At 35.7% G+C, this 14,124-nt stretch overlaps 1 protein-coding gene across 15 annotated transcripts in view; it reads right to left on the bottom strand.

The window, feature by feature from the left end:
• Positions 1 to 14,124, bottom strand: part of USP9X (ubiquitin specific peptidase 9 X-linked) — a 149,106-nt gene that overhangs the window by 81,101 nt on the left and 53,881 nt on the right. For all 15 annotated transcript variants that reach the window (XM_021080148.2, XM_085007689.1, XM_085007695.1 and 12 more), the window contains 5 exons: positions 11,682 to 11,935; positions 7,197 to 7,342; positions 4,790 to 4,869; positions 2,797 to 2,909; positions 1,033 to 1,251 (listed from right to left, as the gene is read on the bottom strand). In XM_021080148.2, coding sequence (XP_020935807.1) covers positions 1,033 to 1,251; positions 2,797 to 2,909; positions 4,790 to 4,869; positions 7,197 to 7,342; positions 11,682 to 11,777 — 654 coding nt within the window. In that variant the 5' untranslated portion in view covers positions 11,778 to 11,935. The remainder of the gene's footprint in view (positions 1 to 1,032; positions 1,252 to 2,796; positions 2,910 to 4,789; positions 4,870 to 7,196; positions 7,343 to 11,681; positions 11,936 to 14,124) is intronic.

The following is a 14,124-nucleotide window of genomic DNA, read 5'->3' as shown; positions in this document are numbered from 1 at the left end:
GCGGATATACTCAAGAGCTATATATAATATATATAACATAGTATATGTGCACAAAGTAAAGAAATCAGTTAAAAGCTATATGTTTTCAGCTGCAATGTATGTTGAATTAGGAATACTAAGAAATGTATAATACTCAAGAAAAGCTAGACTACAGGGAAAGATGTAAAAGTATCTTCAACCAGAAGCCATCTTAAATCAATTCATTCCCTTTGAGTCTCTTACAGATTATTACTGACCTATAGAGCAAAAACGTGAGTAAAATTTTAAAAAGATACAGGTATATTTTGGAGAATTCCATTAATTAAATATTAATTTGACTTAAACAAAAATGACCTCGAAAGTGGCAACAATGTGAACCTTGGGAAATACAAGGAAATCTCAGATCTAAGTTCAAAATATTTTGATGATTTCCACTTTTAACAGAATAAACCAAACACTGTATATATAACTTTAAATTATCCTTTTTTTTAAAAATAAGGCCATCAATATTAGAACTATCTCCCTAAATTCTAAAATTTAAAAACCATACATGGTTATTTAATATTTATTAAAAGAAGTACAGTTTAGGAACACATTTTTAATGCACATTCTATTTATGCTGGCATAGAAAATTTAATTGGAGAATTTTTAAATTTATGTATACTCTTTATATTTCATTGATATTTATATTTTACTATTTTGCTTTCATCTGTAATTTCCATAGTTTTACTCTTATGATACATTAGACAGGCCATGGTCAAAGAAGTCATCGCCTACTCTACTCTTACTTAAAAGGAAAAATATATTCTATTTCATACTAACTCAAATTATAACTATTTCCTAGGGGGCTGGGCAGAAGATAATGGACTAACTAAATGGAAAAAGCCAAAAATACTTAAAAAAAATTCCAAAAGACAAAATATTGCAAAATCCCTTTAAGAGGAATATAAAATTACCCATCTCCATTTTAACAGCAAGTTCAGATTATTTAATTCTATAGCAGAGCAAAACAACTGTAAATATGTAACTTTTGAAAATAACAAACCAACACACTTTTGGTGATCGGGGGTCTGGAGAACGAGCAAAGAGTTCATCTTCAGGCAACTGAACACTTGAGGAAACGGATTCACATGGACGGGTACCATTGTAGATATGGAATTTGCAATGAGGATTTAAGGCCATGGAGAGAAGTTCTAGAAGTGGAAACCAGTCTTGGGACAACTTGGCCACACATAGCTCCACCAGGCGATGAGTATTGTTGATAATACACCTCTGTTATAGAAAGGAGAAAGGTGATTAATGAGATCAAAATTATGCAGTTATGCAACTAGATATAGCTTCCTATTTTAATAAATTAAATATTAACAATGACCTCTCAATTTTTCTATTCTGATCATTTGAGTTATGTTTAATTTTTCTAATACTGGCATCAAATTGATTTATCAAAAAGACAAATTAGCATTTACCTTATAATTTATATAGTACCTACTTTCAAATCCACTTGCAATGGCTTATGAAATGAAGCAGGCACTGCTCTATGTCCACAAATAAGATGCAAATCACCACTGCTTTCTCTATGCAATTTTTTAAACTAGAGGCAAGTCTACACTCTAAACAGTTAGCAATTATCTAAGATGGGGTAGGTGTGCTACCTAAGCTTCAATGCAAATGTCAGATAACATTCCCAAAGTTTCCATTCTATACTTATAAACTTACATGTTGGATTAGAAGATATTGGTATTTTTATCCTATGGCTACGTTTGAGAAATAGTTCATAGGGCATAAAAATAACTTCTTCACAACTTAGGACCTTATTTCCTTATTGTAAACAAGGAGCAGAGACCTGGAGTAATTAAGTTACTTCATCAATCTAAAAATACACATTTTCTTCACTTAAGATCTCTGGAATCTGATTGTATCTTATAATCAATATATAGTACATTTACCTAGACTGAAGGCATTTGTAGAACAGATATGTGTTGGCTTCTGCCAGTCATTTGGGAACACAACCAACCTGAGACCACTTTAAATTCTCTATGACATCTTATATATCACAACTGTAATTCTGAATTCAAAATTCAGGCATCAAAGCTGTTTGAATACTGGCTTGTGGTTTACATTTTCAAGATTTAGATTTTCCCTGGAGTTCCCATTGTGGCACAGCGGAAACGAGTCCAACTAGGAACCATAAGGTGTGGGTTCAATTCCTGACCTTGCTCAGTAGGTTAAGGATCCGGCGTTGCCATGGCTCTGGCGTAGGTCGGCAGCAACAGCTCCGGTTATACCCCTGGCCTGGGAACCTCCATATGCCACGAGTGGGGCCCTTTAAAAAAAAAAAAAAAAAAAAGATTTAGATTTTCTCCTCCTCTACCAGGTGCTACAGTTGAAACATGCAGATTTCTTTACTATCTTTTTGCATGTTAAATTTATCTGCACTGAACCTTTGTGTCCCAGATTATGGATTCTCCATCTTGGCTGTTTTCCTTCCTTAGTGGCACATAAAATGAGTGAGTGGTGCATTTTACAACTAACCGTCATGTTTTTAATGAAATCTGGTGACTTGCCAAAAGTCACAAAGCACTAGAGAATCAAGGAGACAGAGTAAACCAATGTTTTCTAACTCTCAATCTCATACTCATTCTAAATGATTTCTTTCTTTCAATAAAAATTATAACTTATAAAAGGTATTTCAAACATTTCTCATTTTTAAATCCTTTAATTTTATTAATGGATCAAATATATAACCAAATATACTATATGTAATAAGAAAACAGTCATCAGTAAATCTGATTTTTAAAATTCAAATGAAAGACTCACATGAATTTCAAACTTCCAGCCACTCACTGCCTCGTCTGTAAGGATTTTAGTGAAAGAAATTGTTAGCCCATCTCGAAAAAATCGCTGACATGCTTCACTTTTAACATCAAGGCCTAAGAAAAAGGGGAGAAAAATTAACGTAAACAAAGTATTTTTTTCTGGTTGTCTTACAATGTCCAATTATATGATAAAAGATAGTAACTGTAAAATATTCAATAACAGCTAACAATGCAGACTAGCTTGGGAAAAAAATTCACAGCATGTATCCATAACTCAAAAAGGGAAGTGATTCAGAAACAAAAGTAACCTTCAATGAATTTCAAAAATACGTCACTATATAACATTAAGTCAAGTAATACTAAGATGAGTTGACACTCTTTCAAATTATAACTCTGGACTTCAAATACAAAATGGTTATGAGTACCATGTGATGGGGATCTAAATACTTCACAGTATTTTTTATTCTCTGAAAACAAACTTTAAAACTCATACACAATTATACTATTCTAATAGAAGAGTTTCATCAATAAAGACAAATTATCATCTTCCTTATTAGTTTTTTTCACTGTCTCATCATCTATGCTTCTTCTCTCAGCTTAATTTCATCTGATTTCAGAAACCCAACAAAGCCATGTGTGCCCAAACACAAAAATCTAACTCTTGATGACAAAATGAAAAGCCATTCAATTTGTATATAAAGTATCACTTGATTTTGGTCATCTGAAAGAGATGACACTTAAACCCAGTATAATACTCTGAAAAATCTGAAACAGGCCATTGTCCCAGAGAGGAAATACAGGGGTAGAGGGGGAACTACATGTCCATGATAATTAAATGTCAATGATACTACATGAAATACCATTATGTGTTTTTACCTATCATTGTACAGTCAGGACCTAAAACATGTCTAGGACAGGAGTCTTCAAAAATTTGCTGAATTAGAAGTTCCTGCCGTGGTGCAGCGGAAACGAATCCAACTAGGAACCATGAGGCTGAGGGTTTGATCCCTGGCCTCGCTCAGTGGGTTAAGGATCCGGCATTGCCATGAGCTGTGGTGTAGGTTGCAGACTCGACTCGGATCTGGCGTTGCTGTGGCTCTAGCGTAGGCCGGCAGCTGTAGCTCCAACGGACCCCATCCTGGGAACCTCCATACGCCTCGGGTGTGGCCCTTAAAAAAAAAAATTTGCTGAATTGATGAATAAATGTGTAAATGAGCAAAAGAAATCTCAGTGGTGGAAAACAATGCACTTTCATAGCTCATTAGATTGCTTTCATAAGATTAATAAGGTGTAAAGACACGTTCTTTAAATGAAGGAGGGTAATAATTCTAAGACAAAGGAAATTTTACCCTTGCAATGAGACAGATTTAAGCAAGGTACTAAAGACAGTATGTTTTACAATAATCACTTTCAATTCTGACAATGCCTACTGATAGTGAGAACATATCCATGGCTACCCTATTTCAAAAACTGAAATGTTACTCTTGTTTATTTTATATCCAAAGCCTTAAAAATAAGTAGATATTACAAGAGTAGCCCTTCTTTGCTAAGAGAATTCAATGCATCTACAGATGACCAAGGTCACTGGAAAAATAAATTAACTTCAAAGTTAAACTTTCACATCTAAACAAGAAAACACAATTCCTTTTTACTGATTTAAAAAAAAATAGGACCTCATCTTTCAAGTCTTTTTTCTTTCAGAGAAAACTCAAACCTTTTCTGTGTATTAAAAATAATCAACACATAAGCTATACAGTTTTAAATATGAATACATACAAATTTTATGTATAACATCAGAGACTTCACCAACATCCTTATCCTTGAAGGCTGTCCAAAGGATATGAACCCTTGTTCTATGTACAAATTCTAAGCCATAGTAAGAAAGTTTAGTTAAATGTTCTAGTGTAGGAATTACACAGTAAAGTCTTCAGGGATGAAGTGAAACTATATCTAGTAGTATACATTATGGAAAGTATAACACCATTTAAACTTACCTTTTTTACTAAGATCAATAGCAGCTTCTAAAAGCACTTCTAATTCCCCTTTCGGCAAAACTGGAACCACCCATCGAGGCCTAAAGGTTTTTTAAAAAGATATTTATTGCTTGAACACTGAAAGAGGCACTATAAATGAGTTGCTAATTACCATTACTTACTTCACTGTAAAAATATTAACATTAAAATAACACTAAAATATTAAAACAAGGTTGGCAGAATATCTGCTTTGTGGGACTAAGCGCCGTCTGCTATTTCCACAAACAAAAAATTTCTTAAGGCACGGTCAAACAATAGACATATGAATGAGAAGGGGAAAAGAAAATTACTTTAATAACACAGAATATAAAACTACTATAATAATCAAATATCACATAAATGGACACCTATTGTTAAGAGTTAAACAGGAAGTGCTCTTTCAGGATTCAGGTTACAGGAGGCATGATAACCCTCCTAGTTATATTCAACTTCTTCACAAAGAAGAAAAACTCTAGGTGGCAAATGAATGGTTTCTATCTCAATTCATCAACTTTTCCTGAAGGTTAAGTTAGATGTAGGTCTCCAGAAGCCTTTATGCCTCCACAAGGCACCCTCTTCCCTCAAACAAGGATGTGGCATACATTCGGGTGGTGCTTCCTCTGGTCCCAGTGGCAGCAGCCCAACCATCTGGGAGTCCATCTTCTTCCTACTCCTTCATCCTCATTAGCACTCAACTCACCCACTGCGCCAAAACCCCTCATTTTGAAAAAAGTGCTCCATGACCACATAATCTATTAGAAAGAAACATATACCACCCTTTCTCATTGTTTTTATTTACATAAAATCATTTGTGTTTCTCTTCCCTTGTAGATTTGCTAACATGCAACTCTGTCCTGAGTCAGCATAAGAATACTGTATTTAACAATCAGCAACCACCAAATAAAAATCAAAAAGCAACTTTTTGCTATGCTATCTCTGCTACAGAGAATGATCAGGGACAATACTATTACATACAATCTTTTGTTTGTTTGACTGTAATTTAATATATACCATTACTACAGGCATCTGCCAGAAGAATCACATTTAATGTGTTCTTTCAAATATACCTTTAGGGAGTTCCCACCATGGCTCAGATGAAACGAACCTGACTCCCTGGCCTTACTCAGTGTGTTAAGGATCCAGTGTTGCCGTGAGCTGTGGTGTTGGTCACAGACGTGGCTCGGATCGCACATTGCTGTGGCTGTAGTGTGGGCTAGCAGCTATAGCTCTGATTCGACCCCCTAGCCTGGGAACTTCCATATACCATGAGTGAGGCCCTAAAAAGACAAAAAACAAACAAAAAAAACCTTTTGGTAATGAGTTAAATATTATTAATAGGAAAAATATTTAAGATAAATGAAGTGAGGAAAACAAGTTACCAAATGGTATTACAGTAAGAATTGAAATCAGCACATAGGATAAAAAAATGCAAATATACACCTTATTGTTAGTAGTAACCTTTAGTTGGGATGGGTATACCTAAGGAGGAAATTACAAAGAACTTTATCAACATAAATATTTCTATGTGCAACAATACTTTCTTACAATATATTACTTATGTAATCAGATTGTTTTTTTCAAAAAATCCAAAGAGTTTTTCTATTTTCCTTGCCATTATATACATAATAGTGTTAAATGATTTTTATAAAAATTTAGTACGGCAACCAAGGGCCTATAAGCGTGTTTTCCTTACTTTCCTTTTTGGGGGTTGGGGGGGATGTGCCACACCTCTCTAGGACCCACTTATTGAGACCAGACACATGGGGGGGGTTCCCTGACATGCTCTTCCCTTATCTTTTTAAAATCTTTTCCTTCCTGCACACAAGTTTAAACATTCACTGTCAGTCTTCCTTCAAATAATGAAGTGTGTGTATAGGTGGGGGGGTTGTGCTATGAGTATGAAAATGTATATTCTGTATTACACCCCCCCCCCCAAGATGAAGATCAGGAGAGAGAAATAGCTCAGACGGTTAAATGCCTCAAACTAGGCAAGGATTCTCAAGGGGCAGGCTCTGAGGAACTCAATCTCTTTATGACCTGGTTTATCTCAGGGTTTTGCAAAAATTAAAGTCATCCAGTAACCCACATGCCAATAAGAAAAAAGGGAAATCACACACACGGTTCTACATCAGTAACACATCAGCTAGGGTCATCATCAATAATGTCAACACTTTACTGACACTGTTACTTCTTTTCCTTTTTTAAATCCATTAAGAACCATGGGTTGCAAAGTACATGGCAATGACTAAGATGTTAAGGCCATTTAAGGAGGCATTATGGTTACTATAATATTCCTACCCACTCTCTTTTCTCTTAGTACTAATCACCATACTGAAAAACTGTTGGTTTTCCTGTGTATGACACACATTAAAAAACAAAATCAACTCACCTGTTGATCATGTCATCCAACTTTGCCAGGTCAGTATGTGGAAATGCAGGTTCCTCATCTTCAAGCTGTGGTGGGGCATCACCTTGACCTTGTTCATCTGGGGGAGTTGCCGGGGAATTTTCATTGGAGGAATCAGGCGATGAGGTCTTAATTAAAAATTTAGATATTCCAGATTAGGTTTCTATAACAAATGTACAATATCTAATAATTCAAAGAACCACAGAGATTAGGCTGAAATAATGTAAATTTTTCAAGAAAATATAATCACTATAAGCTTATGATGTTTCAGGGAAGTTTCTGTGCTACTATGCTTTAAAACAATTTCATTTACTCCTGAACAGCTTAAGGAAGTTTTCTTCTGCCACTTAATAGATGAAAAAAGCAAACTCTGACAATAAGTAATAGCCCCAAGTCACAAAGCCCAGATTCTGTAGTCAGAAAGTGAATCCAGGTCTAATTTTAAAGTTAGCATACCTTCTCTGCTTCACATTTCCCATTATATGAGCTCTTCATGATAGAAATTATTGAACACATTTCACAGATTTAAGTTTGATTTATAACTTTTATTTTTCAATTTAAAGGGCAAAGATAAATTTTATTCCATAATTTCCCTGGTCTCAAACTACCATCCAAACAACTATTAAAACGTCATGCCTGTGGTTTCCTAATAAGTCACATCATTTTCGACTAATATGGCTAATTTTATTCTTTCATTCTTCATTTTCAGTGCATCTTTCACTCCCCCTGCACTTTAGTTACATCTTCACAACTAAGAGAATGAGCTTTTATGATCCTTATTAATTTTGAAAGCAGATGGTATTTTTCTCTTTCAAATTGAAACCAACTTAAATGTTAGGCTTATTTTACTTATCTGTTCTTGAAGGTAGGTGATGGCCCTTTTAGAGAGGAAGGGCCCTTTTCCCCATCATGTTAGCACTTACTAAACAGATGTATAAATGCTTGTATCAAAGACAGGGAGGTATACCACCGTTAATGTGTTCTACTTACAAAGTCTACAGATGGACTCATAGAGCCAATTTTCAAGTATGTGATGAAAACTATGCACATGCTATAGGGCTAGTCCCAAGGCAAAAGAATCAATAGCACAGAATTCAAGTTTTAGAAGCCCAACGGAAATATCTGCATTTCAAGTATGTGACTTGGGAAGTCTGCTGTATTATTTTTTTTAAAGCCTCATTTCCTCTGGTACATATGTTATTATATACATGCTCTCAAAAATCATAAAGACAAAAATAACAATTAAGATACCCCTAACACTACAACAACAGGTGAGCACCAACGGCATTTTCAATTATTTCTTTGCAATTTTTATTCTATGTGACACCCTCCCACCAAAAAACCCTGACTATATACACGAATAAATTTTCAATAAAATTGGGATTATACCTGCTTAAGCCCGTGTCCTTTTCCCTTCAACATTTCAGTATCTCACATCGTTAACAATCTTTTTTAAAGAGTTGATTAATGACCATATGGTTTTAAATGAATTAAACAAAATTAAGACATTTAGTATTCTGCAATTTTTATTGCTAACATATGCAAAACTATCTGAATCTTTCATATATAAATTTTTGTGCTGGACTTCAATTTTTCCTTAGGACAGGATCCTGGAAATATAATTACAACAACAACATAAACTATTCCCTTCAGGGCTACTGACATATACATCGCCCAATTCCATTCCAGAAAATTTGAACCCTCCTCCCAAGAGTGTTCATCCCATAGTGCCTTTGCCAAGGCTGTTTCATTTATCATTGAGTGTTACTATACACTAGAGCCTAAAATTCTCTCCTGTGGGAAAACTTTTTTAAAAATATTATATATTAAGTAAAAAATTTGATTTTAGAAATTCCACTTATGCCAATATGAAAAAAGTACATCCCAAAAGCAAGCATGAAGTTGGGTAGAGATTAATGCTATGGTTGCTTCCTTGTGGTCCAGTGAGCATCAAATCTTCAGATATAACTAAAATCCTAACACTAAAAAGTAAAGAGCAGGAGTTCCCGTCATGGCTCAGCAGAAATGAATCTGACTAGGATCCATGAGGACACGAGTTTGATCCCTGGCCTCACTCTGGCGTTGCCATGAGTTGTGGTGTGGTCGCAGACACGGCTCAGATCTGGTGTTCCTGTGGCACAGGCCAGCGGCTACCGCTCTGATTTAACCCCTAGCCTGGGAACCTTCATATGCCCCAGATGAGGCCCTAAAACGACCAAAAAACAACAAAAAACAGAAAAAACACAAAACAGTCAAAGAGGGATTCTGTAAGTATCATTCATCCTCAAAAATGTGGAGCTATTTGAAGTTAGAGGACATAATGCATGCAGATGCATAATATTAAGTTGAATATCACACACTTAACAGCTCTAACCATTATCAAGAACACCTTAAATAAAAGTAAGGTTAGAGATTTAATTTTTGTGAAAGCCATGCAAGCCACAAACATTGCAAAGTTAGGAGTTCATGCACAATGTGGGTTTAAAATGGAAAAGAGAGAGCAAAAGATACTGGAACTCTAAATACAAGCTTCTGGTTTAAAAATAGAAATCTCTGGCATCCAACACAAACTTTTGACTATGTTTAAAGAAACATGAATACTGGCTAACAAATTTATGACACAAGAAAAACTTAACAACTCTGTCCAAGACTTGTGACCATATACTTAAAGTATTCCATGTCCTAAAAGTGGGAGCTGGAGAGGAAAAGGAATAAAGTTGACACATTTATTTGGAAAAAAATTAAAACCAGACTTGCTCACTTCTCTGAAACGGCAGAGGTAGAGGATGAAAAGGAGGAGTGAGGAGGGAGGGAGAACGCGTGCACATACACATAGCCAGTTCCTATCATACCTGTAATAGAGACTATCTAATCTATAATAGCTGGACACTAAGAACTTCTCTCCAAATGAGAGATGTAAGCACTCTACAATAACAATTCCCACAGAATTCTACATAAACAGGTACCAACTGTAAGCAGCAAGTTTGTGATTCACGTGCATGCACCTCAGCTACAAATTCGCCTCTAAGCGCTAGTTGAGCTGCATATCCTAAGTTTTAATGTCTGTCTTATTAAGTTTAATATTCCCCAATATAAAAGTGCATACAATAGAAAGCTTAATATCAATCACCTAAACTTCCACTTCAAGAAATGAGAAAAAAGAATAGCCATCTAAATCCAGAAGAAGTAAAAGGAAGAGTAAAAGCATTCAAGTGGGAAGGGGGGAAAGAGTTAAAAGCCAAAAGTTGGTTTCCAGGAAGGTTTAATGAAATGGATTAATAATCCTTTAGGAAAGAGTAATCAGGACAAAGAACACAAATGAGCACTATCAGAAATGAAAAAGGGGAGTTCCCGTCGTGGCGCAGTGGTTAACGAATCCGACTAGGAACCAAGAGGTTGCGGGTTCGGTCCCTGCCCTTGCTCAGTGGGTTAACGATCCGGCGTTGCCGTGAGCTGTGGTGTAGGTTGCAGACGCGGCTCGGATCCCGCGTTGCTGTGTCTCTGGCGTAGGCCAGTGGCTACAGCTCCGATTCAACCCCTAGCCTGGGAACCTCCATATGCCGTGGGAGTGGCCCAAGAAATAGCAACAACAACAACAACAGACAAAAAGACAAAAGACAAAAAAAAAAAAAAAAAAAGAAAAGAAAAAAGAAATGAAAAAGGAGCTGTTATCACAGCCCCTAGGACAATAAAAAGAAAAAAAACAATATTATAAACAACTTTACTCCAATAAATTTGACAATCTAGGTGAAGTGGACAAATGCCTCGAAAAACACATTACCATGAGACACCGGGGGAAAAAAAAAGAAGAAAATCAGAAAATTCCCCTACTTAAAAAACAATTGGATCTGCAATTATAACCTTTCCACAAATAAAGCCCCAGGCCAGATGGTTTCAGCAGTAAAATCCAAAGAATTAATGAAGAAATAACTGAAATCTTACACAAATTCATCCAGAGGACAAAAAAATAAAGAGCTTGAGTTCTGAGGCCATCATAAAATCTTGATAACAAAACCTATTTTAAGCTCTTTGCAAACATTATTTTATTTGATCCTCTTAAGGCTCCTTATCTTACAGCTGAAAAACTAAGGCTAAAAGGTCACATAATTTACCCAGTCATAAAGCTAGTATGGTGCAAAGCTAAAATTTGAACACAAGTAGTATGGCTTGAGTCAATGCTCTAACAATAGGCTACATCAAATGATTTAATGCTTTGCTCCAGAACCGACACAAGGCTTAAAAATTTAATTTTAAAGATTACAAGAAAAAAAAAAAAAAAAGAACTACATACTCACTCAAGCATCACCATTTACAGCACTTGAGTTTCTTGTCAAAGCAAAGACCTGTTTACTTTGCTTAAAATAAGGTTTATGGTTACTTCACCAATTATTCAGAACATGCTCCATTATTTAGTATCTCATAATAGATATACCAATGTAGCTTTAAGTAGAATCTTAAATGTCCTACCTGATTCTGTTGGAGGGGGGGCTGAGACTGTCCATCAGGAGCCTGGCCCTGGCTGTCATTCCCTCCTACTGGAGAGCCACGAGTCGTGGCTGTCATACTCGACACAGGGCAAATCTTTGCAATTTTGTCTGCTTATGTAGTTGTCTTGAAAAAAGAAATTATAGTCCACTTATAGAAGATGAAGTACCAGCATTTGTCAGTCTTAAAAAGCTCCAATTCAAGAATAAACCATCTTGCAGAGACCATTGCATAACCTACAAGCAGGAAAAAAGCACATTTGTTTTAGACATAAAAAACATGAATTAAAGAACTGGTCAAATTTAGTATTACCAGTGAATCTAGTCAGGCTATACAAATAAGAGGACAATGTGAAAAGCTGAAGTTTTACTAATATGATATTTAACTTAAACCAGTAATGGTACATTAGATGTTATGTCAAGAAAACATGCAAGTATAGCCTTCTGACATAATATTTCAATTTCCTCCTGGGCCTCCAAAGGCATTATCAAGGTATTTACTTAGCTACATGGAGTGGCACAAACTGTCTTCAATTTGCTAATGCCTTAAATACATTGTAAAAATTCAAGACATAAACCAAGTAATATAGTCCAATTTTTTTTGCTGTACCTGCAGCATATATGGAACTCACACCATAGCTGTAACCAGGGCCACAGCAGTAATACCAGATATCCTTAACCAGCTAAGCCACAAGGGAACTCCGAGAATGATTTTAATAAAAGTGTTTCATAAATACCACACAGCAATTCTCAAAAAACCCTTAATTTTCTTTTCCTTTTCTATAATGTACTATGCAGGGTTATTGAATATTTGAGCTAAGAATTTGAAAATAACGTGTTCATATATAATTTGGAAAAGACTGAATAGAAAAAAAAAATCAAACACTACAACTAAGTTACTCAAGAATAGCATGGCTACCTTTCTTTAAAAATTCCATTCAATTCCTCCAGTGGAGGAAGTAGACGGGAATATCACCCTGCTTTACTTGATTTCAAGTAGTCTTGAAGTTCTCAAGGAGGTTATTTTCCAAGTCACTGATATTTAGGCATTCATAGCAGGGTTAGAACAAACTTTCCACCAAGTCAAAGCAGCAGTATCCTACACAGAATTGAGCAACTCAATAATTCTATTCATTTAAAATGACACAAGACCACTACACTTCCTAAAGAAACACTGAAATTCAACAAATCACAACTGAGAAAATTTACTGTATGTATAAAGTAGAGTTTTAAGTTTAATGTTTTATTTTAGAAAAACAACAGTACTGTAAGGGTCACTGTTCTCCCTCCCTTCATTCAGATTTTACCACAATGCATCTTGGATTTTCTCCAACACTAAATATAACCGAAATGGCAATATTAGATTGCCTTTAGAATACAAAGCATTTTTTCCATATTCAAACTTAGCATACAAACATCTTCCGAGATGGGAAGAGCATCGCCTTTACCTGGAAAAAGGCAACCTAGAATACTAAGTAACCTTGTATTACACAAACGGCAACCATTTTTATTTATTTTAAACTTTACAGAACTGAATTTCTACAGCAGCTTTCAAGCAGGAGGGCCTTAATAACAGGAGAAACCTTCGGGACAAAGAAGGGTCCTTCTTTACAGGGTCGTTATTCCATCTCTGCTCAAACTTTCCCTATATTCTAGAAGCTCTCCTTTTATTTTCATTTATTTATTTTTGCTTTTTAGGGCCACGCCCATGGCATATGGAGGGTCCCAGGCTAGGGGTCTAATCGGAGCTGTAGCTGTTGGCCTACATCACAGCCACAGCAACACAGGATCCGGGCCGTGTCTGCGACCTACACCACAGCTCACAGCAATGCCGGATCCCAGTCAGATTTGTTAACCGCTGAGCCACGACGGGGAACTCCTAGAAGCTCTTCTTTTATACAGCACACATAAACTCTCCACAATTGCATATAGATAATTCTAGTATACTTTAAGAGTTCCTTTTCTTTCTTTTCATCCAAAAAATTAAAGATGTTTAAATAAAAACTCAAAGCGTATTGGTCACTGAAGAGATAAATGCCGAGTGTCTATAATGGGCCACATATTGTTATAAGCATAAGGGAATATATGGCAGTACACAGCAGGCAGGCAAATCGCTCTGCTCTTGTGGAATGAACATTGCAGACTGAGGAGAGAGACAAGCAACAACGTTAAGTCTAATATGCCAACAAATTATTTCCTCTACTGGTTATCGAAATGAGCTTCTTAAGAAAATAACTCAATGTATCATCCTTAAATACATCCATTGCAACTATCTTGTGAATTTTACCTATTCCGGTTTTTTTGTACCAAATCAAAGGCGAAAATTATTCAATTAGCTTTCTTCATTTCTAATGCTTTTCTCTGTTTAACTGACATCTATTACCCTGTTTTTCTCTTCTTAAATACTTAACCAAAGGTGAGAGACA

The sequence above is a fragment of the Sus scrofa genome, chromosome X (assembly GCF_054392235.1).
Source record: "Sus scrofa isolate SSC_HxYL_T2T_F1_AM1 chromosome X, Sscrofa_HxYL_maternal_Yorkshire_Landrace_v2.0, whole genome shotgun sequence".
NCBI classification, from domain to species: Eukaryota; Metazoa; Chordata; class Mammalia; order Artiodactyla; family Suidae; genus Sus; species Sus scrofa.
The sequence above is the reverse complement of the archived record's forward strand: the minus strand, read 5'-3'. Positions and strand labels throughout refer to the sequence as shown.